This window comes from Chlamydomonas reinhardtii, chromosome 3 (assembly GCF_000002595.2).
Source record: "Chlamydomonas reinhardtii strain CC-503 cw92 mt+ chromosome 3, whole genome shotgun sequence".
Classification (NCBI taxonomy): domain Eukaryota; kingdom Viridiplantae; phylum Chlorophyta; class Chlorophyceae; order Chlamydomonadales; family Chlamydomonadaceae; genus Chlamydomonas; species Chlamydomonas reinhardtii.
This window is the reverse complement of record NC_057006.1, coordinates 910,131-933,515: the sequence shown is the minus strand read 5'-3', so window position 1 is coordinate 933,515 and position 23,385 is coordinate 910,131. Positions and strand designations below refer to the sequence as shown.

Below are 23,385 nucleotides of genomic sequence, written 5' to 3'. Positions count from 1 at the left end.
ACTTTGCAGCAGGGCTATCGTGTGCCCATGCAGCGCTTGCAAAGCGCTTGCTCCGCGAGCGAGCTAGCGCTGCCCCATTAAACGATTGTGCCTTTCATGGTATCATGCATCTATTGCTGCATCTGATCAGGGCAAAGCTGCAGACATAAGGGATCCCATCTTGCACCTTTTCTCTCTGTGCATGTTTCTCTGCCCTCGTCGATAAATTTGAGGCTTTGATGTTACAATCATCTCAGCGCAGTAGGTCTGCCGGGTAATGACGCGGTATTCAGACAGCCCGTCTCGCGCCTTTTTTCCCTGTGCGCAATTTGCTGAATCGTTCAAGCCATGAACCTGGGGGCTGCGAGTAGCTACCTATACATCTCTTCAGGCGGCACTATCTCGCCGGCACCGCGCTAAATTTGATTAAACATCTTTTCGGCGCTGATCCAGGGTCGCTGGCAAAGTCGGAATTGTAACCCTAGTTTTCAGCACAAAAACGTCTATCTACACCTGCGTAGATGCGCGGCACCCAAACCCAAGCAAAATGTTTTCTCCGCCTTCGCCAGATTTGGGCAGATTTCTGCAGTGTAGATGGAAGATACGAGCACGGCGGCGGTGCGGCCTTGTTGGCAGTGCCGCGCCGCCAGGACGATGTTGCCAGTGCCGTCGCCGAACATCGCGACGCACACGGCGGTCCCTATGCTCGCGCCCGCGTGCATGACCCGGCTGAAGCTGCCGAACACTGCAGGAAGGCCGCACAGAGTTGCTGCGTCTCCTGCGGTAAGTGGTGGGGGTGGGGTGGACGTGACGTCAACTCCGCAACCAACATCCGGCGGCACGCGCTTGTGGAGATGCTGCTGTGGCACAAGCGCCCTGCATCGCTGCAGACTGGCGGCGGCGGCGGCAGCGGTGGCGGCGGCAGCGGCAGCAGCAGCGGCGGCGGCGGCGGGGGCGCATGCGCGCATCTTGATAGCGGAGGGGGCGAGAAAGGCCACGTGGAGGAGGAGAGCGCAGCGCCGCCCAATAAGAAGCGGCGCAAGCGCGCAGGCTGAGGATGAGCCGACCGGTGTCTAGGTAGCGGTCCGCGGTGGGGCTGGCAGGGCATGCGTAGCGGCATGACAAGTAGTGCGGCTGTTGACAACTGTACTGCGCCTGGCTACGGTTGGCTCTGCTGTGGCATCGCGACTGCTAGATAGGCACCTGGTTAGTTTGGCTATGTGCCTGTGGAAACCGACCCCGGCTATGTCCGGGCGATGAGGTTGTTCGGCCTCAGACTGTGGAGGGGCTCAGCCAGGGGGGGGGTAGAAAGCTCAGATTCTTACCCCATGCTCAAAATTACAGAGCTATAGGAGAGCATTATGCACGTACTTTTAGTTTCTTAAGGGGGTGTCTGGTGAGGAAGTTCTGGGCCGCCAAAGTTGGGGGGTCGGTCCTCGTCCCTGGGGGTCCGTCGGGTTTCGGGAGCCCATCCCGGCGGATTTCGGGAAGCGCCCCACAAGCAGAACTAGGGGCCAAACGCAGCAGTACGAGGCTCATATGTGCACGTTATGACGTAATAAGCACAAACAAAGCGTGGGAGGGCTAAGTTGCGCGTCCGGGCGTGGACATGTCGGGACATGTCTCCACATTCAACACATGCGCACTGACACAGCTTGGCTCTGAAGCGCTGGTGCGCTCGAGTTCACGTCTAACAAGGCTGCCGGTGCACATTGTCCATTCGTCACGCGGCAGAGAGTTGAGCGCGGGGTGGTCTGGGTTGAGGGGATTTCCATGGATAGGATCCCGCGGTGACCGAAGTCTCAGAACAGGACCGCTGATGACACGGAGTGATAGTGCTCGTCAAGAGGAGTCCATTGACACCACTTTGGTATTAAATGGAGGGGTTTTACCCCCTGAACAACAAGGTTTTGTCCGTCGGGGGGTCGGTCGTCCCCTCAAGGGGGGTCCCGGGGGATTTCGGGGCATGGGGTCTGGCACTTTGTTTCCTACCCCCCCCCCTGGCTCAGCCGCCCCGTTTCCCGTGACCGGGGAACACTTGTTTGATGTTACGGCACAAACGTCACCTACGTGTGCAAGACATGCAGCCCACCACCCACGCTACACAATTAGCCTACACAACGGTGTCGTCACCGCCTGCTGCAACGCAAATTCCTTCTCACACGGCGTACGACAATTTGCGTCAACCGCAATCATGCGAACTGCATTCGCCATGCAGTCAGCTGGCCCACAGCCAAGATACAACCGGCAGGCAAGACAGTCGTAATGCCAACCGCTAGGCCCAACGGATCCGTGCACAAGACCACGCGGCAATGCTCCTGTGTTATGGGGCGTCGCCACACTCTGTCGCGGCCTGATAAGACCGCGTATCATATGTGTCCGAGCAGGCGGGCTCAGTGGGGTGAAATGCCGTCGTAGGAGCCAAGCGCTAGGCCGCCAGAGGGGTAGCGGGCCGCGCGGATGTACTTAAACATCTGTGCGTGTGTGTGTGTGTGTGTGTGTGTGTGTGTGTGTGTGTGTGTGTGTGTGTGTGTGTGTGTGTGTGTGTGTGTGTGTGTGTGTGTGTTGTGCATATTATGTATGAGCGAGAAAACCCTAAGTGCTGTGTACGGTAGGGGAAACGGCGGGGCGTGCCGAGCTGTCATGTGTTGTCAGCTAGCGCGCCTCCCTGTCTCGCTCCCTCCCTCCCTCACCAGGTTCAGGTAGGCCAGGGAGCTCAGGTGGCTGAGCAGCATAAGGGAGGCAGCCTGCGGGTGCCGTGCGGCGGCGGTGGCACGCACAGCGGTGGTGGCAAGGCGCCGTGGATGGAGACGTACGGCGTTAATGGTGGTGGAAAACACGCATGCAGGATTGCAGGCCCATCGAAGCATCACCGGATTTCCTAGTCTTTCGCCAGTTTGCATTGCACATGGCACGCATTTCAGTGGACCTGCGTATCCGGCTTCGCGTCCTCCACACGCTGCCGCACGCCGCCGGCCACACGCCATCCGCACACGCGCGCCACGCACCTGCACCGCCATCTGGTCCAGCGCCACCAGGGCGTTGGCGCTTGCGGCCGGGCTGAAGGGCACCGCCGTCATCAGTCCTCCTGCGCGGTCGCAGTGGCATCCAGGCTCGTCGGTATCTGACGGTTGCAGCGCTCAAAACCACTCATCAGACACGCGCCTTGGAAGGAATTGCTGCCGCTCACGTTAACAATTTGGCCACACGCAATGCCCACCACATCACCCAATCATCACAACCTTGAATCCTGCACTTGTGTTCGCCCGCACCCACCGCTGACGGCCAGCTGCAGGCCCATGGCGCACACGGCGGCGCCCGCCACGTTCCAGCCCATGCAGCGCACCATGTTGCCGCTGATGAGGCTGGGGGGCACCTGCGAGGGAGGCGGGCGCGCGCGGGGCGGCGCACGAGGCGGTGTGCACCAACTCAGCGGCCACGTCACTACTACGCCCCAGTGGCGGGCGCTAGTTCAGACTAGTGAGTGAAGGCACGTATGTGTGTGTGTGGGGGGGGGGGGGAGGGTTGATGGAACCTTGCGAAGGGGCGATGCGGACACACATACACACACACGCCACGCGCGCGCACCCACCACCACACCCGCCTCCAGGTCGCGGCTAGCTCCCAGGAACGGGCGGCCGTACACGCCAGTGAGCAGTGAGCAGTGAGCAGTGAGCAGCAGCAGTAGCGTGCGTGCTCTTACATATGTAGCCCTGCCCATCTTGCCCCGTGGCCTGGTGCCGGTATGTAGCAGCATCCCACCAGATTTCGCGGAAGTCGGGCCGGCTCATGCGGGCTCTTCTTCGTCTGTCCTAGGCGCATATAGTACCGTGCGGGCATGTCGCACACTCACAACCGTGGAGGGCACTGTAGGGGCAGGAGTGGGCAGGGGGCACAGGTGTCCAGGTAATCTCTGGCGTGCGGCCTTGTTAGTTGGCTGAGCAGCACGCACACAATTTGCAGGTTATTGCGCGTGCGCGCACACACGCGCGCGCGTGGGTGACGAAGAGTTTGGGTCGGGCCGGGCCCGCGGGTCAGAGCTTCCTGGTTCGGGCAGCAACCGTCCTAGTTGGCCCCGCCAGCTGCAATGCTCTTCACCCTGAATCCAAGCCAGCCTCGCAAAAGCCACTTTACTCCCAAGTAAAACAGCTGAGACACATAACACGCGCCCAGCACATTACATAAAGGTGCGCGCCGCCGCGGCTCTTGTAGCTCAGGGCCTAGAACGTGTGTGATTTACGAGCGAACCACTGTGACAAAGTCGCTGCAACGGGACTAGCGGCTTTCGGAAGTTCCTTCGGCTTGCGAGCCTCGGCCCCGCCTGCTGCGCCTGCTTGGATGGTCACGGCTGCCAAACCGACGGGTTCCGACTGCTTCACCTTCTGCCTTCCGCTACGTCGCTCCTTGCGTGCACGCGCAGGCAGAAACAGCGACCCGAACTCGAAGCGACTGCGAAGCCTTCTCGCTGAAACTCCCCGCCTTCCACGCCCCGCGCGAGCTCCGTGCTGGCCCCTCCCTCCGTTCGTAGCTCATCATGGGAACCAGTAGCTTCTGGCGACGCGACCTGCGGCCGTCAGGGCGGGCCGTGCTGCTGACCCTGTCTGCCGCCGCCGCCCTCCTGCTGCTGGCCCTAGCGCCCGATCCCACTGCCGCCGCCTCCACCGCTGCAGCAACCGGTGGCCGGCGGCGGACTGCGCGCCAACCCCTTCACCACCACCGGCACCTGGCTCAGGCTACCGACGGCGGCACCAACACCACCAGCACCAACAGCACCGCCAACACAACCATGCCGGTGGCGCCCCCCGCCAGCTCCGGCGGCTCCGGCACCATGCCCCCCGCTGCAACTTCGAATGTGACTGTGGCCGGCGCAACCCTGCCAGGCGACGTGACGGCTGTGCGCTCCTGCCTGCCCTTCAGCATCCTCATCATGCCCGCCAACGACGGCAACAGCAACAGCAGCAGCAGCGGCGACAGGAGCAGTAGCAGCGGCAGTAGCAATGCCACCATTCTGATGTCGGCGGAGCCGGGTGTGATCAATGCCACTGACATCAGCTACTCGGTGGCAGACGGCATTCTGGCGCTGTCGCTGTCGCAGGTGGGCGCTGGTAGTGTATGATGGTAATGCTTGGAGACTGCTGCGGTAGGTGGGGCAAGGGGATGCGGAAAGGCCAGGGCCGTGCTTAGGGAGACAAGCGATGGCGTATATGGGAGGTAAGAGGCAAGTAAGTGACTCTCCACGTTGCACTTCATGCGACAAACCCCCGCACATGCACCTGTGCTACCAGACCTGAACGGAACTAGCCACTGCCACTGCCGCCACGCCACAGGGTTACGTGACGCGGCACGTGATCAATCTGACCATCAATACCGCCAACACCTCCTCCCTCCGATTCGTCCAGAACTTCGGGTGAGTCCCCAACTCGATCAGCTGCATGCTGCTGCTGTGCGTGTGCGCGGCGCCGGGCCCATCCGTTTGCGTAAGCTGCCCGGCTGTGTCCCTGACCTTTGCTCGCACCCAAAGCCGCTGCCATCCAACCTCCACGCCTCCGTCGTCTTCCCATCCTGACCCCCCACCTGGCCCCCTGCCTCACATGTCCCTCGCATCTTCACCTCACCTGCCCTCCGCTCCCCACCATTACTTCTCCACCACGCCGTCCCCACACAGCCCCGGCAACATCGTGGTTGGCCCCGGCTTCAACGTGAGCGACTTCTCCGCCGCCGCCACCTCCATCGGCGGCGTGCTGGTGCAGGGGCTCACGGCAGGGCACGCCTACATCACCAACACAGGGTGGGCGTGTGGTGGGACGGCTGCAGCAGCAGCGCAGAGGGCGCGTGCAGGGCGCATCGTAGGTTGGGTCTTGGGCTTAGGCAATTGAGTTGAACTGCGCAGCGGTCTTCATTGATACTGTGTGTGTCTTAGCCGCTCTGTTGGCCGACTTGGCTTGCTGGGCCGTGCCGGCCCATCCTCTTCCCCGCGCCCCCACAGCAGTTGCTGTACGTGCCCGATCCCAATCCACGCCAACCCCACGCCCGCCCCACTTCCCCCCTCCATTCCCTACTCACGCCGTCAACCCATTCTTCACCCCTGCCTGCTGGGTCCCACCTGCTGGGTGGCACCTGCTGCACAGCACCGGCACTGTGGCCCTCAACGGCTCGCTGTCTGGCGCGGACGTGACGGCGGGCGGCACCGCCAAGGTGTACCTGGCCGGCAACACCAGCGGCGGCGTGGCGGTCAGCCTGGACGGCATCAGCACCACCTGGGTGCAGGGAGGCAGCGGTGAGGGAGCGGGGCGAGGTGGAAGGGGTTGGAGAGTGAGGGGTCAGGGGTGTGATGGGTGAGGGGGTCGGGGCGGGCTGAGATAGAGGCGCGGGTGCCATAAGGGACTGGGCGGGTAGGGAGCTGGGCCAGCGAGGCACGGTTGTGTGACTGGCACGTGCGTGCAGGGTGTGTGGGTATGGGTTTAGCTTATGGCCCCATTTTGCTTACCTTCTGAATGAACTGCAAACCCCGACTCACCTCATCCTTCACCCCTCCGCACACGCCCACAGACACGTCCATCACCGGCTCCGCCAACGGCCTGGCCAAGGTGGTCTACTCGACAGGCAGCTGCAACGTGCAGAGCGCGTTCCAGGTGTGGTGGTGGTGAGGGCGTGTGGTGGTGCCGGGGTGGTGGTACCGGGGTGGTGATGCCGGGGTGGTGGAGGATTCGTAGGCTTGATGTATGGTGGTGCAGAGGGGATGGTGCGCAGGGAGCATGGAAAGGGCTGCAAGCCTGCTGGCATATGAGGGGAGCAGTCGCACGAATGTATGGGTTGTGGTGCGTGAGCGCGTGCGGTTGGTCCATGCAACCGGAGACCCCGTCACTCCCTCAGATCGCAGCACCCGCCACCCTGTCTCAACCCGCGATGCCTCAGCCCCGCTGCCGCCTCCCCGATCTGCACCCCGCCACGCCCCCCCCAAACCCCGCAGTCTTTCTTTGGCGTGTCAATCTTCGGCGACCCCTGCCAACGCGCTAGCAGCACCCCCTCCGTCACCTTTAGCCCCGCGTGGAGCTGCGGACAGCGGGTGGAGGGACAGTCCAGCTGCCCCGGTGGGTGCAGGCACGGAGTGTGTGTGTGTGTATGTGTGTGTATATATGTGTGCGGGTGTGCGTGTGCGGGTGCACGTGTGGGTGTGGGCGGGTGGTTGGGTGGGGGGGCGCCTGAGCGCCAACGCCACCTGGCCTGCATGATCCGGCCGCTTTCCTCCATACCTCCGCACTTTTGCCTTACCCCTCCCCCCGCACATCCCCCTGCGCCTCCCTCCGTATACCCGCCACCACAGCCGACCTGTCTCAAACCTCTACCAGCGGCGTGGGCCTCGGCAGCGGCACCAGCGGCAGCGGCAGCACCAGCAGCACCCCCGAGGGCACCAGCGGCGGCATTGCCAGTGAGGGCGGCGGCGCCACCAACACAGTCAACGGCCAGCCAGGCACCGTCACCACCGGCACCTTCACCACCCCCGGCGGCAGCGCCTCGGCCGGAGGTGCGTGTCCTGTAACATAGTCAATCAGCCAGGCGGGCGGGCACGCACGCGATGAGGCAGTAGGGTGTGTGTTGCGGGGTCTGTGATCGTTTGTGCCCGCGGTGCCGAAACTTGCCAAACACGTCCCCCTGGGAACAACCATGACCTGCGGATCCCATCCTCTGGTTTGCTCATTGGGCATAGTGTAAACATTCGCCCCGCGCCCACGCACGTCACTGCCTCTCTGCCTGTTGCCCTGCCCAGGCTCCGTGTCGGGCCCCGGCGGCACTCTGACTGGCCAGCAGTCGGGCAGCGGCGGCAACGCCCCCACCTTCTCCACCTCCAACCTGCCGCTGGTGCTGCCTGGCAACATCTTCGGGGGCAATGGCCTGGACCCCAACTTTGACTGTGAGTGTGTGCGTGTGCGTGTGCGTGTGCGCTTGCGTGTGTGGTTGTGTGTACCGTATGGTTGTACGTGCGGCTGGGCTGGGACGTATGGGTGCGCAAGCCCCTGCTTGAGCACGACCTACGCATGCGATGTGCTCATTCGGAAGGGGAATGGGCAGAGCGCTCGTAAATCCCACGCGGGCCCCCCGCTGATGCTGCCTCGCGGCCACCTGCCCCGCTGCCTCGCACCCACGACCTCTCACCTTCACCTGCACTTCCCGCGCCCCCTGCAGCCATCTTCAGCAACATGGCCAATTCGGTCCAGTCCGTCAGCACCGGCGGCGGCGGCGGCGGCACCGCCTCGGTGGCCTCCGTCAGCAGCCCCGAAGGCACTACCACCATCAACAGCGGCGGCAGCGGCACCGCCTCAGCGCTGACCATCCCCTCCACCGGCTCCGGCCTGGCCATCGTGTCGCTGACGTGCAAGGACCCGGCAGCGACCCGTGCCATCTTTCCGCCGTCGACCGGCAACGCTAGTGCCGCGGGCACCAGCACCAGCGGCTGAGCCACAAGGCGCAAGTAGAATAAGGAAACGACGGCGATGAACCTTACAGCAAAGCATGATGTGTCTAGTGGTCTGCTTGTTTTGCGTGTTGACGTTGTCGGTTCGTGTTTGTCGGTTGACGGTGCAGCTCAAGCTTGTAACCATCAGGCTAATTGCGCATGCAAGCTTGTTTGAACGAGCTTAGCATGTAATTTTGTGAATTGCCTTACATTGTGAATTACCCTATTGTGACAGCTCTTGCATACTGGTACATGCTCCTAAACTGTAAAATGATATAAAAAGCATGCCAATATCCCCCGATCACTTTTGCATACGCTGCTTTGATGCCGCCTCGTCCTCGATCCAATACTACTGGATCGGGCGAGCGCCATACCGCGCCTGCCACAGACAGTCAGCTTCAGACACAGAAATGATCAAGTCTTTCATAGAGCTATGGTATCAGTCATAGGGAAGTACTGGTGATCTGGGTGTCGGCAAGGATTCTCCTGGGGATGCCAGGATGCGTTCTCGAGGCAGCCTCGGACACGCCCGTGGCAGGACGTCGATGCTGCAGCAAACCTAATCTCTACGCAGTGTTGCCGCCACAACACCACAGATCGTGCTTAGGGCGTCACTTGGAACTCTTGTGCGTCCTTGCCTCGAGGGGACTAGAGGTGTGTGGCTCCCTGGTGTCCCTTCGCCGCCGCCCCGCGCACGCCTCGCTCGGGGATTTGCGAGCCACCACGGTTGTTGCGCGCGATCACATCTGGGTCTGGCGTAAATAATAACGAGGTATGATGTCTAGAGCCGAGAGGAAAGCCGCCGCGGTCCTTCCCAGAGAGAGTCGGGCGCTCAATAGCGGTGGTGGCGCGGTGAAGATGCAGTAGTCCACCCAATGGAGGGAAATAAAGAGGGCGGCTGAATCTTCAACTTTTAAGCTTCGGGACCGGCCGCCTCCAAAAAGCCCATGCAAATGCAAGCGCGAGGCCGTAGGGGTGGATTGTATGGTCATGATTGGCGCCGTCCTAGTGTCCTGGCTCTGCATTCAACCAGCACGCACACACAGCAGTAGTAGCTACGTTCAGAGGTTCTATTGCGTTCGGCTCCTGGTCAAACTTCACTTGCAAGGTGAGCGCACGCGTCGGTCCGGATTAGACCCACTTGCTTCGTGCATAGCGACGGCATAGGTGTAGCGCTGCAATGTGGTGCACTGAGATGGGGTGCTTTGGCCTTGGCCGGAGGTAAGGACGAAGGTAAGGGGCGCGGGACCCGGCCAGCACATCGCGCCCGACTAGCCCCAGCGAGCGCTCCTAGCAAGCCAGGATCGGGACGCGTATCCAAGTTTATTTAATTCAGCGCCGCGGAGGCGTGAGTGTGCAGTATGAGGGGCGCAGCCGCCGAGGGTCCTGCCGCCGTCCGTTTCGCCTGCCAGCCCCGCCCGACCGCAACCCAACTGCTGCACTTATACTGACATGCATCGATGTTGCTGTAAGTAACTGTCTGTGCTACCTGCACGCAGGTCAGTATCCTGGGCCGTCGAGAATGAGTGCTTCGATTTGGACTGGAGGCGCCGGTACACCGGTGCAGAGGCGCTGCCGAGCCTCCGCCGCATCTCGCTGCCGCGACCGAACTAGTGCCCGTCATGCAGCACCGTTGGCGTTGTTGCCCCTGCTGGCGCTCTTCCTTCTGTTGCTGCCAGCCCTAGCACTGGCGGCGCGGCGCATGCACACCCTGTGGGTTCCCTCCACATTCTCGTCTTCTCCTTCGTCCACATCCCCCGCGGCGGGCGTGACAATACACACCGGAGGCCCCTTCGCCAACCGCCACAACCGTCACGGTCATCAGCCGCTTCTGAGCAGCCGCGGATTCAATACCGGTGATGCAGCGGAGAATAGTCCTCATCGCGTGCGGAGCAGGCCGGCGGCAGCTGCATCGCCTCCAGACCTCATCGTGCCCTCCTCCCCTATCGTGCCTTCCAACCCGGCGCCATCCTACCCGGCCCCGCCTTCGCCAGCGGTTGTTCCGCGCTACCCGGTTGTGCCCTCCCACCCACCGCCCTCCTACCCGGTCACGCCTCCATCGTACGCTACGCCGCAGCCCTACCCCGTCGTGCACTCCCACCGCCGGCCGCCCTCCTACCCTCCCGCACCCGGCAACAACAGCGCGCCACCATACCCGCCAGGCGTGCCGTCCTACCCCGCCTATCCCCTGCCCCCCAGCCCCGAGCCTCCGGCGCCTGCCGCTCCATAGCTTTGCGGGTCACTGGGTGTAAGTGCTCCTGTCAACAAATGCTGGGGTTGGATACTAGGCGAGGCTCTGGTGGAGGGACATTTGCATTAACAGTAGTGGCTGCAACGTGTGCTGTGTATGTGTGCATGCGCGGCTGGTCATTGTCCGGCGGGTCATCCATGACGAGAGGGAGCGTAACTTTGTTGGCTTCAGTAACACACATGGAGGGGTTTGTTGTTGCCCCTGGGCACTGCCGGGCCCATATCATAAGCCGCCTGCACTCGCATTCGCATCGCATCTACGCATTTCAATCATATGTGCATTTAGGCTGTTGCTTGGACCGAGTGGCTGGATTGCGCGTGCGTGATGAGTGCGCGAGCCGGGTCCTGGGGTAGCTACCCGCCCCTATAGGAGGGCCCCAGCATGCGACTGACCGGACTGTTTGCGATACTTGAGACGTACGTTGAGTGCGATTCTCGTTGATTGAGCATGCACGCACGCGCGTACAAGTCCGTGTGTGTGGTATCGGATGCGCACCTCATTCTCGCGCCACCATCATCACTTGAACGCGTGCAGGATGTATGACACGCGCATGCACTGCGGGGGTGATAAACATAGTGTTGCATCGAAGAAATCAGAGTGCATATTCCAGGCGTGCAGCATGACCAAGGTCAGGAGCGCGCTGAGGTGGCGAAGCTCGAATGCGGGGGAGGAAAGTGGGCGGCGGCCGGGAATGGTGGCGCGCTTGAGGTAGCCCATTTCGTGAACGGATGCCGTACTTTCGAGTAGAGGCTTGGACTTGGCAATAAAGCAATATGCTGGTTATAAAGATTGTATGCAGCCATGAACCAGAGAGTGAGAGAAACCGAGACGGGCGGGAGTTGCGCGTGCCAAGCTAAACATTTGTGAGGCAAGTTCCTGCACAAAGCGAGCCTGCTGGTGGCCAGGCGGGCTGCACTTTCAAGTTAATTCACTGCGGGCTGCGATTTGAAGATTTAAGCTTTTCAAATGTTTGCCAAGGATAAGGTTGCGGCTGGCTATGGTAATAATCTGGGCGGGTGGGCTTACTGGGGTCCTTGGGACAGTTGGGGCGTGGCGGGAAACCCACTAGAAGCAGGCAGTAGGAGCTGAAGAGCCGCTTGGGGATGGGTGATGAGGTGCGTGTCCACATACCGTAGACGAACAAAGGCTGGTTCAATGGGTGCGACGGCAGTAGGTGGTCGTAGGTACGAGTCAGGGCCCCACAATTTTGGGGGATTAGGTAATATCTATGCTCGTCACCACTGCCCCCACCCCCGCCCGCCGACCGACCCCGCCGCAGTCGTCCAACCGCGTGTCTCGGACGGGCCGCTCCCCCCCGGTTCATAACCCGTCACCGCGCGGTCCTTGGGACGCCGCGGAGGCCAATACAAATCGCGCACAGATCAATTTTCTATCACCAGCTATTCGGCACCTGCGCATACCTGCGCTTCCTACCTAGCTACTTGCCCGCCGACGTGTGGCACCCAGCCGCCAAACCCCAGGCGGGATGAAGCAGCCTCGCCGCGGGGGCGAGCCGGGCACAGCAGCCGCCTTCTGCTGCGCGGTGCTGGCAGTACTGCTGTTCACCCAGTCAGCGCTTGCCGACAAGAGCGTGACTCGGAACGCCGTTGCTACGGACGCAGCAGTCGCGAACGATGAGCAGCCCCATCACGACACCTTCAGCAGCGGTCACACAGATCCGTTGGTGGCTCAAGAGGTGGCGGTGAGCAGCACTGCGGCCGCCTTGAGCTCTGCAAAGCACCAGGCTGCCGCAGCTGACGCAGCGTGCACAACAGCATCGGTGGAGACGGCCCAGACCCAGCACGACCGCCACCACCGCCGGCACGAGCATGAGCATGGGCGCCCACACTCCCACCACCGCCGCCCACCACCACAGCAAGAGGCCACACCGCCGCCGCCGCGCTACCGACGCCCCCCGCCGTCGCCGTTCAGCAAGACGACGCGGCCCCCACGCCCCATCACCATTGCCAACAGCCCCTCGACGCCTGTAAGTGTGGTTACCCGCCATCATCCGCCTCCTCCTCATTATCCACCTTCACCTTCTCGTGTCTCCCCGCCGCCGCCACCGAGCTACCCAGCGCGAACCCCCCCGCCGTCGCCGTCCAGCAAGACGCAACCCCCACGCCCCATCACCATTGCCAACAGCCCCTCGACGCCTGTAAGTGTGGTTACCCGCCATCATCCGCCTCCTCCTCATTATCCACCTTCACCTTCTCGTGTCTCCCCGCCGCCGCCACCGAGCTACCCAGCGCGAAACCCCCCGCCGTCGCCGTTCAGCAAGACGACGCGGCCCCCACGCCCCATCACCATTGCCAACAGCCCCTCGACGCCTGTAAGTGTGGTTACCCGCCATCATCCGCCTCCTCCTCATTATCCACCTTCACCTTCTCGTGTCTCCCCGCCGCCGCCACCGAGCTACCCAGCGCGAACCCCCCCGCCGTCGCCGTCCAGCAAGACGCAACCCCCACGCCCCATCACCATTGCCAACAGCCCCTCGACGCCCCAAAGTTCCATGCACTCGCCACCGCCGCCACCCAAGGTGGTTTCAGTCGTCCCGTCACCTTCCCCGCCGTCACCCAAGGCCGTCTCAACACCGCCGCATCCAAGTCCGCCGCCGCCTACTGCCAAGCCCCCGTCACCTTCCCCTCTTCTCGCGCTCAATCCTCCCCTTCCTCCCCCTCCTCCCGCCCCCAAGCCTCCGCCACCCCCCACAGCCAAGCCACCTCCTCCTCCACCGCCGCCTCCCACAGCCAAGCCTCCACCTCCGCCTCCGCCTCCCCTTCCTCCTCCTCCCGCACCCAAGCCGCCTCCTCCAAACCCGCCGCCGCCGCCGCCGCCAGTCATTACGCCCCCGGCCACCGCCGGAAGCTTTGTCAAGCTGGATACTTTGGCCCCTGTAGTGGCGCTGGCCATGTCCAATGTGCCCTTCACACGCAAGTACCTCCTGTTCGAGAGGGCCTACGGCCCCAGTGAGGGTGAGTGACGAACCAGCCCAGGTGCCTGCTGCTGCCAGCAGCCCAACAGGACTGACGGTCAGCTGCCATGCTGCATGGGGTGGCAGCGATGGGCAACTAAGCAATGGCGGTGTTCATACGTGGGAGGGTTGGGTGCCCGCCTGGCCCACCTGCGATGTGCGTGCAACCGTAGCTGCGTGTGTGAAGCCGTACCGTAACGCTGCTTTTTCTCTGTGCTCGCACAGTTGCTATGGGTTTCGTGGTGCGTCCCACCGGTGGCACAGTGGATCTTGACACCAACAAGGTACGTGCGTGCTTCTGCGCCCACATCGGTTTACCGTACGCAACATCACCCGCCCACGCGTGGGCCAGCCACGGCTTGCGCCGCTGTGCTGGTGCCCCCTCTGCTTTTATCGGTGCTGCCTATCAACGAGCTGCCTTTCCCCACTGACCTGAAGCGCTCGCCGCCTGTCTACCATAATACATACAAACCCAACCAGACCACCAACTTCAGCCCCGCCTACAACCCCGGCTGCTCGGGCGTGGGTCACCTGCCAGACAACAAGATCTACACGTACGGCGGTGACGTGCCCAGTGCGCCGCGCGGCATGGGCGACGGCCGCAACAAGATCATGGTGGGCCCGGCTCAAGTACAGCAGCGTAATGCAAGCCCTGAAGTCCCTACCTGTAGTGCAGAGCTTGGGCGCGGTCCGGGCGCTGGGGCACGGAGCCACGCATGCCTGCTGCCTGTGGTCAGATTTGCGTTTCACCCGGCGCACCCACCTCCAACCGGCTGTACGGTATGTCTCCCGCCGCTTTCTGCCTGCATACACAGGTCTTCGACCCCGCGGCCAACAAGTTGGTTGTGGTGGGAACGATGCAGAAGAACCGCTGGTACCCCTCACCCCTCACCCTCATCAACGGCAAGGTGCGCAACTCCGCCCTACCTTGTGTGCCTTTCGTGCTTGCCCTAACGTGCATTGAGCACTGAAAGTTAGCCTTGCGCCTAGCAAGAATAATGCCTGCGCTGGTGACTTTGGCCCTCCACCCACGGCCTCTACCTAACCAGGTTTTAATTGTGGGCGGGACCGACATTGGTCTCGTGCCGCCCACGTGGGACTTTGCGGAGCTGTGGGACCCGGCGGCGCCCGCCAGCCCCACCGTCAAAGTCACCATGCCCGCCAACTTGGTCAAGTACATGGGACTCAACTGGTGGGTGACTGTGCATGTGCATGTGCATGTGCATGTGCATGTGCATGTGCATGCTGGCACAGTGCGGCTCTTACATTCTGCCTTTGCAATCAACCAGCAGTGACTAACCCGCTTCGCTGCTCCTGGCGACTGCTCGTGACCAAACAGGTACCCTTTCATGCAGCTGCTGTCAAACGGTGAGTACCGTACGTCCTACTGTCCGCGGGCACACGAGCCAGGGCCCTGCTGCCATCATTGTAGATCACCTCGTCTGACGCACTCCCACCACCCACTAACCCGCCCTCAGGCGACATCCTGTGGTTTGTGGAGAAGGGCGGCGCCATCACGGATGGCAACTTCAACCACATTGTGGACCTGCCGCCCTTCCCGGCCTCAATCACGTAAGTTCATCCGGCAGAGAGGGAGATGAAGACACGACCCAGTCATGTACCGCCGTGACCACAGGTTTACATGTTTCGCCTCCACCCGATGCTAGGCACTGCACCATGTTCCCCAAGACCTCGTCCATCTCGGTCCTGGCCATGGGACCGCCCACCTACGACCTCAGCTTCGTCATCTTCGGAGGCGGGGTGCGTACAGTGCTGATCTTGATCTGGGTCAAAAGAAAATGCACTCATGTGTATATAAACATTGTTATACCGACGTTCGTACGTTTTGCAGGATTGCAGCAACAGTGCCACAATCAAGAGCGTTAACATCCCCCCGGCCGCAAGCACCAGCCTGCGGCTGGACATCACCAAATGCGGCTCAAGCTACTGCTTCACTAAAGGGTGCGTGCCGGAAGTGCTGGTGGGGCCCTTACCATCTAAGGCGGGGCTTCTAGACTTGCCTATCCATGCATACGTCTTGGTGCAAAAGCACGCGCATTGACCGTACATGCTGGCCCCTTCGCATCACGCCTTCATCAGTTGGGAGGTTGAGGACATGCTGGGTGTTCCGCGAGTGATGGGCGACTCCACTCTGCTGCCCAACGGCAAGGTGCTGCTGCATGGAGGAGCGCAGGTGGGTGGGTGGGGCCGTGGGGGTTCATAGCAGGATAAGGCGTGCAAAGGTGTGACCTCAGGTTTGGTGCTGTCCCACCTGGCGGCCTGAGGTCACTAAGGTCACGCGAGGAATGCTGACACTCGCTCACTTCCTTTCCCGCAGTTTGGCGGCGCTAACTCGGGTGAGGGCTGGTCCACCAAGGCCAACTTCCAGTCGTTGGTGTACGACCCATACAAGCCAGCCGGGCAGCGGTACAGCAAGATGGACTTTGCGCCCATCGCGCGCGTCTATCACTCCGCCAACTGCCTTGACCCCAGCGGCAAGGTGCTGGTGGCGGGCTGCGAGAACTGCGGAGCCTACCAGCAGCTGGTGCGGAACCGCTTCTGTCCTCTGCTTCTGGCCTCGAATCATCTTTGTTCGTCGCTCTCTCGTACTTGACAACTGGCCCTGGACTGTGGCTGGACGCGCGCTGTACACAACCACGCACGCACGCAGGCCACGGGAATGTCGCTCAGTCCCAATGCGCCACTGGAGATGCGGCTGGAGTTCGCGGTTCCTGTCGAGATTGGCACCGGTGTGGTGCGACCCATCATCATTGCCGCACCCGAGGCCATCACCAAGGGCACGTGAGTCCCTCTATCTCCTGTGTGCCTACCGACTGGCTTTCCCTTGTCATGCCCATGCTGCTGTGCGTCCGATGGATCACGTGCATCCATGTTTGGCACCTTGCACCGCCTCACCTCACGGGTCGGTGTTGTGCTGCCGCACGCAGAACGTTCAAGGTGTCGTACTCCTACCCTGGCGGCGGCGCCATCACACGTGTGGCACTGGTTGCCCCCTGCGCCGCCACCCACTCTATAAACATGGGCCAGCGTGTCATCTACCTGCAGGTGCGCACGATCGCTCAGCACACCTGAATGGGCTGTTGCCTCCTTGCTTGGTTGCGTACGGTAACGAATCACACGAGTCCTCTCTGCTATCTATGCTGATTGCGGGTGCCACTGCCAACAGGTCCTGTCTGCAACCCCTGCGGGCACGCTCACTGTGGCGGCGCCGCCCTCCGCCCTCATGGGCAAGGCGCTGTTGGGGCCCTTCCTGCTGTTCCTGGTCGCGGACGGCGCAGCACTAGGACCTGTGTACAGCGAGGGAGTGTGGCTGACACTGAATTAAAGCATGCACGATATCTTAGGACCATGAGCGTACGTTGGCAAAGCAAACAGCACTGCTATTACCATATTTTATATGGCCTACTACTGTTGCGAACTACTGCTGATGGAACCTGACAAGCCTGCGATCAGCTCCGATAGCGGCACTGGGGAACTATGTATCGCACCATTGTGCACCCTGCGGACAAAGTGATTGCAGCAAGAATGTGTGTGTGTGTGTGTGTATGTGCCATATATGGGGGAGGTGAGGCCGTGCCTACTGTCTGGTCTTCATTCCTGATCTTGCAGTCAGCGGGGCGTGGGGGGGTTAGGAAACAGTGTGCCAGACCCCATGCGCCGAAATCCCCCTGGACCCCCCCTGAGGGGAAGACGGACCCCCCCCACGACAAAACCTTGTTGTTTAGGGGTTCAAATCCCTCCATTTAATACCATAGTGGTGCCAATCGACGCCTCTTAACAAGCGCTGTCACGCTGTGCCATCGCATCGGCGGTCAGAACTTCCTGTTCTGAGACGTCGGTCACACGTGGGATCCTATCCGTGGGAATCCCCTCGACCCAGCCCACCCTGCGCTCAACTCTCTGCCGTGTGACGAATAGACAGTGTGCATCGGCGCCCGTTGTTGGACGTGAATTCATGCGCACCAGCGTTTTAGAGCCCAGCCGTCATGTGTCGCATGTGGTCCATGCCTGGACGCGCAACGTCGCCCACCCACGCTTTGTTTGTGCTGATTACGAAATCCACTAGGGTGGGTCCCCAAAACCCGACCTGACCCGTGATTACAGACCCGACTTTAGTCCTTCACCAAGCTCCATTGCCCAAAGATGGTGTTAGTAATAAAGTTACAAACTGGCGGCGTCTGACTCTCTCTCTCTCTCTGCATTTCACCCTCGACTGGGCATGCAACGTCCGCTGCTGGGTTCGGGTTTGGCTGGGGACAGACGGCCCGCGCCGTACGGCACCTGACTGATTGTCCCCTAGTGACTCTACCATGCTAGCCCAACAATAAAACGAATTCCACTCACGAAACGGGTGCCCCTGGCTCACAAAGCTTTCAGCAGTAAGCTCGTTCGTATGCGCCCAGATCTCAATGCGTCAGGTTTGCCTTGAGGTTTGCTACGAACTCCTGACCTGGGTGCTGGGCACCCTTGCTCGGTCGGACCGTCCCTTCTTGAAATGTCGCATTCATGTCGAGGCTGCCATTATGAAACAATCTGGCATATTGCTGCTAGCGTAAACGGCATGAAGTTTGTGTTGCACGCGCATGCATGGCGGCCACGCGAGTGCATGTGCACCGACCGATCACTCATCACACTTACTCCTACTGTACATGTGCCCCCTAACTCGTGCTTGCATGCAAACTGCCTGTGTCTCGCCCGTGCGTCAAGAGGAGCAAATCATCTAGCGACTTCCACCATTAATGACTGCTGGGTCAGTAATGTTAATCCACACACCCTCGCTGTAGGTGCCCCCGGCTCCCAGCAGAAACAGCAGGTGCGGACCCAGCAACGCCTGTCCGAACAGACCCGGCGGAGGAGCTGTGATGGCGACCTTGCCTTGAAGGATATTCTCCACCTGCATAAATACACGCACAGTCATGCGGCGGTATGCCATGAGCGAGCGAGTGCACATGAGATAGGCCTCCTAGGAAACCCGACAAGCGCCACTTGCTTCTCATCCAGCATCCCGAGTCCCAAGCAAGCGCATGCGCACTACTGCACACAAACTAGCTATCTAGCAGTACGCACGCACCCACGCGCGCACCTCCAGGAATATGACGCGCTGGTTCATGTTGAGGGAGTGGGTGCATGCGCAGGGCGCCGCCAGCACCGCGCCAGTAATGAAGTCAACGCCGGGGTAGGAGTAGGAGATGGTGATGGTGCTGCAGGCACATTGTGCGCATGTAGACAGGGGTCGGTACACCGGACCACAATGGGAGCTCACACAATGGTTTCCATACATGCATCTGATGCATCAGGCTGCCGCAGTGCCTCTACGAGTGCATCGCCGCGCTAGTCAACTCACACGCCACGGTCAACAGCGGGGGCTGCATATGTGATGGCGGGCCGGTTCACTCCCGGCGCGATCTCCGCGGGTACGGCCCACTCCAGTCGGTGCTCGAGCGGTGCGTCCGGGCTCAATGACATATTCGGTGCCTGGGGCAGTAGGAGAATGCCACTTTTTAAAGGTTGTTTAGTAAACAAAGTATTCCGATCGTGCGAACATAAACAGAAGTGGCAGTTCCGCACCAGCTGCTGGTAGGCTCCGCAGTTCTCGCAGCCCGCCACCAGCACCTTGCCGCTGGGGTCCAGGCAGTTGGCGGAGTGGTAGACGCGCGCGATGGGCGCAAAGTCCATCTTGCTGTACCGCTGCCCGACTGGCTTGTATGGGTCGTACATCAACGACTGGAAGTTGGCCTTGGTGGACCAGCCCTCACCCGCGTTGGCGCCGCCAAACTGCGGGAAAGGAAGTGAGCGAGTGTCAGCATTCCTCGCGTGACCTCATGCCGCAAGGTGGGACAGCAACAAACCCCCATCAGTCACACGTGTACACGCACGCCGCCACCCACCTGCGCTCCTCCGTGCAGCAGCACCTTGCCGTTGGGCAGCAGAGTGGAGTCGCCCATCACTCGCGGAACACCCAGCATGTCCTCAACCTCCCACCTGATGAGGGCGTGATGCGAAGGGGCCAGCATGTGCGGTCAGTGCGCGTGCTTTTAATTTGGACGCCAGCCCTCGCTACAGCCTCACACTGCTGCAGCCTCCCAGCATGTACGGTACGTACCCCTTGGTAAAGCAGTAGCTTGAGCCGCACTTGGAGATGTCGAGTCGCAGGCTGGTGCTGGCGGCTGGGGCAGTGAGATTGCCACTGCAGTCCTGTGAGGCAAGAGAGCGAGCATCCGAAAGCCTGAAAAGCGATGATGAACAAGATGCATCATGCAAACGAGGGTTACAGGATGATCCCACTCATGCATGTTGTTTATGGTATGGGCCTGATCGCGAGTGCAAGCATGCAAGTACTGACATAAAGTGCATACCGTACGCGGGCACGCACCCCGCCTCCGAAGATGACGAAGCTGAGGTCGTAGTTGGGCGGTCCCATGGCCAGGACCGAGATGGACGAGGTCTTGGGAAACATGGTGCAGTGCCTAGCATCGGGTGGGAGATAGAGGGGATGGAAGAAGGCGGTCATAGCGGAGGCGAAGCATGTAAACCCGTGGTCACGCCAGGTATATGACTGGTTCATGTCCTTTTCTTCCCCTCTGCCGGATGAACTCACGTGATTGAGGCCGGGAAGGGCGGCAGGTCCACAATGTGGTTGAAGTTGCCATCCGTGATGGCGCCGCCCTTCTCCACAAACCACAGGATGTCGCCTGAGGGCAGTTTATTAGTGCGTGGTGGGAGTGCGTCAGACCAGGTGAACGACAATATTGGCAGCAGGGCCCTGGCCCGTGTGCCCGCGGACAGTAGGACGTACGGTACTCACCGTTTGACAGCAGCTGCATGAAAGGGTACCTGTTCGGTCACCAGCAGTCGCCAGGAGCAGCGAAGCGGGTTAGTCACTGATGCTTGATTGCAAGAGCTGCTAAATGTGAGTGCCAGACTGTGCAAGCATGCACATGCAGATGCACTGTCACCCACCAGTTGTAGAGTCCCATGTACTTGACAAAGTTGGCGGGCATGGTGACGTTGACGGTGGGGCTGGCGGGCGTCGCCGGGTCCCACAGCTCAGCGAAGGGCCAGGTGGGCGGCAGCAGGCAGGCGTTAGAGCCGCCCACAATCAACACCTTGCCGCTGCTGAGCACGATGGGGGAGGGGTACCAACGGTTCTTCTGCATCGTGCCCAGCTGCACCATTGCAGTGCTTGATGGGTTGAATGCCTGAGGGGCCAACATTGAAAGATAGGAGGTGAAACGCAGATATGCAGGCAGGTAGACACGGTGCGTTTCCGGTTGTAAACCAAACACGGGAATGGAATCACACAAAGTGTAAAGTAAGACCCCAGGCTCCAAAGAACTTATAGCAGCCTGGCCGCTATGTCTCCTGCGTTCTCAGTTCTCACCATGATCTTGTTGCGGCCGTCTTGCAGGTTGCGCACCGGGCTGAGGACGTCGCCGCCAAAGGTGTGCAGGTGCCCGTCAGGCAGGATGATGGTGCCGGAGCAGCCGGGGTTGAAGATGGCGTTAAACTGGAGCTTCTGCGCTTGGACAATGGCAGAAGAAGATACAAGGGCAAGGCGGGAGTGTGTAGGTAGTTCAGGCAACAGCCACGTCACGGAAAGGACATAACGTGGTTTTCCACAGTGACAGGGTGGGGCCTGGCGAGACCAGCAGCGGCCCGCAAAACAACAAGCACACATTACGTAATGTCGCATTCACACCTCTCTAGAGTCCAGGTCGAGAGTACCGGTGCTGGGGTTTGTTCCAAGGCCTGTGGGGATTGGAGTGCAGCGCGCACCAAGCATGACGGGATTGACAGCTGTGCATGCACACATTTGAGATGTTCAACTCGTTCTTGGCCTCTTTACGGCGCTCACATAACCGCTACTCGCACTCACCCTCGCCGGGCCCATACGCGCGCTCCAGGAACCAGTATCGGCGTGTGTAGGGGATGTTGGCCATCGCGAGGGCCACATTGGGGGCCGTCAGGTTCTGGATCAGCTCGAAGTAGCCGGCGGAGGAGGGGGGCGGAGATGGAGGAGAGGGAGGAGATGGAGGAGATGGAGGAGAGGGAGGAGAGGGAGGAGAGGGAGGAGAGGGAGGAGAGGGCGGAGAGGGAGGAGAGGGAGGAGAGGCACTCGGGGTGATGCCGGCGGCGGGAGTAGGGGGATATGAAGGGTAGCTGCCGCCTCCATAGGTGCCTGGGTAGGTGGGAGGTGGCGTGGGACTAGGAGGGGATGGGGAGGGCGGTGAGGGTGAAGGCGGAGACGGAGATGGTGGCTCAGGGGAAGGGGGAGATGGGGAGGGTGGTGAAGGTGAAGGCGGCAGGGGAGGGCTGGGGGAAGGTGGCTTAGGAGAGGGCGGCGGCGAGGGGGGGCGGGGAGGGGAGGGGGGCGGCGAGGGAGGGCGAGGAGGGCTCGGCGGGCGAGGAGGGGGGCTGGGAGGCCGTGGGGGGCGCGGAGGCCGCGGTGGCTTCGGCGAGGGCGGGCGTGGCGGCCGGGGTGAGGGAGGCCTTGGTGACGGAGGGATTGGAGAAGGCGGCTCGGGCGATGGGGGGCTAGGTGACGGAGGGCTTGGAGAAGGCGGCTCGGGCGATGGGGGCCTGGGTGAAGGTGGCTCAGGAGAAGGTGGCGGTGGTCGAGGCGAAGGAGGCAGCGGTGGAGGCGGGTAAGACGGTGACGGTGTGTTGGTGTAGTAGGTGGGAGGCAGCGCGAAGGATGTGTTGGGGATGCCGGGACTCGCCGCACGCGGCTGATAGTAGTTGTAACTGCCGCCGCCCACCCCGCTGTGCAGGCCGCCGCTCGCCTGGTCATCCAGGTCGCCATCATTCTGCAGCTGCAGCTGCGGCTGCGGCTGCGGTGACCAGTCATCAGCAGCTGCCGGGTAGCTGGCCTGCTGCTGCTGCTGTTGCTGCTTGCCTGGTTTGGCCTGCTTACCCGGCCAGCCTGACTTGCCGCTTGCTTTGTCCGGCTTACCTGCCTGCTTGCCACCTGCTGTCAGCAGCTGTCGCCTGCCCCACGCACCACCGGGGATGGCGTTGGCGGAACTCCTGCTACTGCTGCCACTGCCAACCGCACCATGATCCCCTCTCTCCACACCATCAAAGCCATCACCGTCGCTGCCGCTGATTGCCTGCTGCCTGTCCACTGCCTGATGCTTACTGCTATGCAGGCTGCTGCTGCTACTGCTGCTGATCCGTGCTGCGGCTGCGAAGCTGCAAAGCTGTGGCAGCACCAGAAGCAACGCGACCAGCAGACCCGCACAGCCAGCCGTAGCGCGCAGCTGCGAAGGCTGATGCTGCTGCCGCGCCATAACGAACGAAGAGTATAATGCGGCAGCGCACTGCGATACTGGTGGGGTTGCTTGTGTGCGCCGAGAGCGCGGGGTGAGTACCCCGGCGAGTGCGCTCTGGCGAGAGCAGTTAACTTTCAGACGTGGGCCCCTGCCATTTGAATCCTCCATTCATGGGTCTGGTTGCCATCGCCGTTACGGTGGCCGTTCGGCACTAGCGGCAGGCGGGTCGGGGTTCGCTCACCTCCAGCCGCCGGCTCCGCGGCGGAAGCTACATACTGTCTGCCTCGAAGCTCGCGGGGCGGCGCAGCAGTAGCACGGGACTCACCGAAGCCCAGACCGCTGGAGGGAAGGTAGCTGATGCGCTCGCGGGGCAACCATTTGGCGCGCCTGGTGCGTATCTGGATCGTGTCGATTGCTGTCGAGGCGCAGACGG

At 61.5% G+C, this 23,385-nt stretch overlaps 6 protein-coding genes across 6 annotated transcripts; 4 read left to right on the top strand and 2 right to left on the bottom strand.

The window, feature by feature from the left end:
* The first annotated feature begins 118 nt into the window (after nt 1-118).
* CHLRE_03g146847v5 (uncharacterized protein) lies at nt 119-1,870 on the top strand. Its single transcript, XM_043060470.1, has one exon. It carries the CDS (start codon nt 834-836, stop codon nt 1,032-1,034), a length of 201 nt encoding a protein of 66 aa, XP_042925599.1. The 5' UTR covers nt 119-833; the 3' UTR covers nt 1,035-1,870.
* Nucleotides 1,871-1,996: 126 nt separating this feature from the next.
* Nucleotides 1,997-3,778, bottom strand: CHLRE_03g146827v5 (uncharacterized protein). The gene is made up of 5 exons (XM_001695646.2): nt 3,572-3,778; nt 3,256-3,355; nt 2,988-3,067; nt 2,673-2,726; nt 1,997-2,453 (listed from the first exon to the last, which is right to left on the bottom strand). Exons 1-5 carry the CDS (start codon nt 3,698-3,700, stop codon nt 2,373-2,375), a joined length of 444 nt encoding a protein of 147 aa, XP_001695698.2. The 5' UTR covers nt 3,701-3,778; the 3' UTR covers nt 1,997-2,372.
* A 340-nt stretch (nt 3,779-4,118) lies between these two features.
* CHLRE_03g146807v5 (uncharacterized protein) lies at nt 4,119-8,715 on the top strand. The gene is made up of 9 exons (XM_043060469.1): nt 4,119-5,074; nt 5,307-5,386; nt 5,645-5,767; nt 6,108-6,256; nt 6,529-6,611; nt 6,950-7,070; nt 7,304-7,504; nt 7,748-7,891; nt 8,164-8,715. Exons 1-9 carry the CDS (start codon nt 4,514-4,516, stop codon nt 8,433-8,435), a joined length of 1,734 nt encoding a protein of 577 aa, XP_042925598.1. The 5' UTR covers nt 4,119-4,513; the 3' UTR covers nt 8,436-8,715.
* Nucleotides 8,716-9,528: 813 nt separating this feature from the next.
* Nucleotides 9,529-11,914, top strand: CHLRE_03g146787v5 (uncharacterized protein). Its single transcript, XM_043060468.1, has 2 exons — nt 9,529-9,782; nt 9,934-11,914. The coding sequence occupies exon 2, from the start codon at nt 9,957-9,959 to the stop codon at nt 10,662-10,664; it is 708 nt and encodes a 235-aa protein (XP_042925597.1). The 5' UTR covers nt 9,529-9,782; nt 9,934-9,956; the 3' UTR covers nt 10,665-11,914.
* A 174-nt stretch (nt 11,915-12,088) lies between these two features.
* On the top strand, nt 12,089-17,284 carry CHLRE_03g146767v5 (uncharacterized protein). Its single transcript, XM_043060467.1, has 16 exons — nt 12,089-12,387; nt 12,562-12,672; nt 13,489-13,660; nt 13,885-13,943; nt 14,140-14,274; nt 14,475-14,567; nt 14,709-14,851; nt 14,999-15,027; nt 15,138-15,231; nt 15,327-15,420; nt 15,512-15,621; nt 15,760-15,853; nt 15,998-16,204; nt 16,331-16,461; nt 16,608-16,725; nt 16,847-17,284. Exons 1-16 carry the CDS (start codon nt 12,172-12,174, stop codon nt 17,003-17,005), a joined length of 1,965 nt encoding a protein of 654 aa, XP_042925596.1. The 5' UTR covers nt 12,089-12,171; the 3' UTR covers nt 17,006-17,284.
* Nucleotides 17,285-17,766: 482 nt separating this feature from the next.
* Nucleotides 17,767-23,048, bottom strand: CHLRE_03g146747v5 (uncharacterized protein). The gene is made up of 13 exons (XM_043060466.1): nt 21,557-23,048; nt 21,380-21,429; nt 21,062-21,196; nt 20,641-20,879; nt 20,486-20,514; nt 20,279-20,372; nt 20,054-20,147; nt 19,784-19,875; nt 19,569-19,662; nt 19,249-19,455; nt 19,025-19,155; nt 18,764-18,881; nt 17,767-18,574 (listed from the first exon to the last, which is right to left on the bottom strand). Exons 1-13 carry the CDS (start codon nt 22,968-22,970, stop codon nt 18,401-18,403), a joined length of 2,871 nt encoding a protein of 956 aa, XP_042925595.1. The 5' UTR covers nt 22,971-23,048; the 3' UTR covers nt 17,767-18,400.
* Nucleotides 23,049-23,385: the final 337 nt, after the last annotated feature.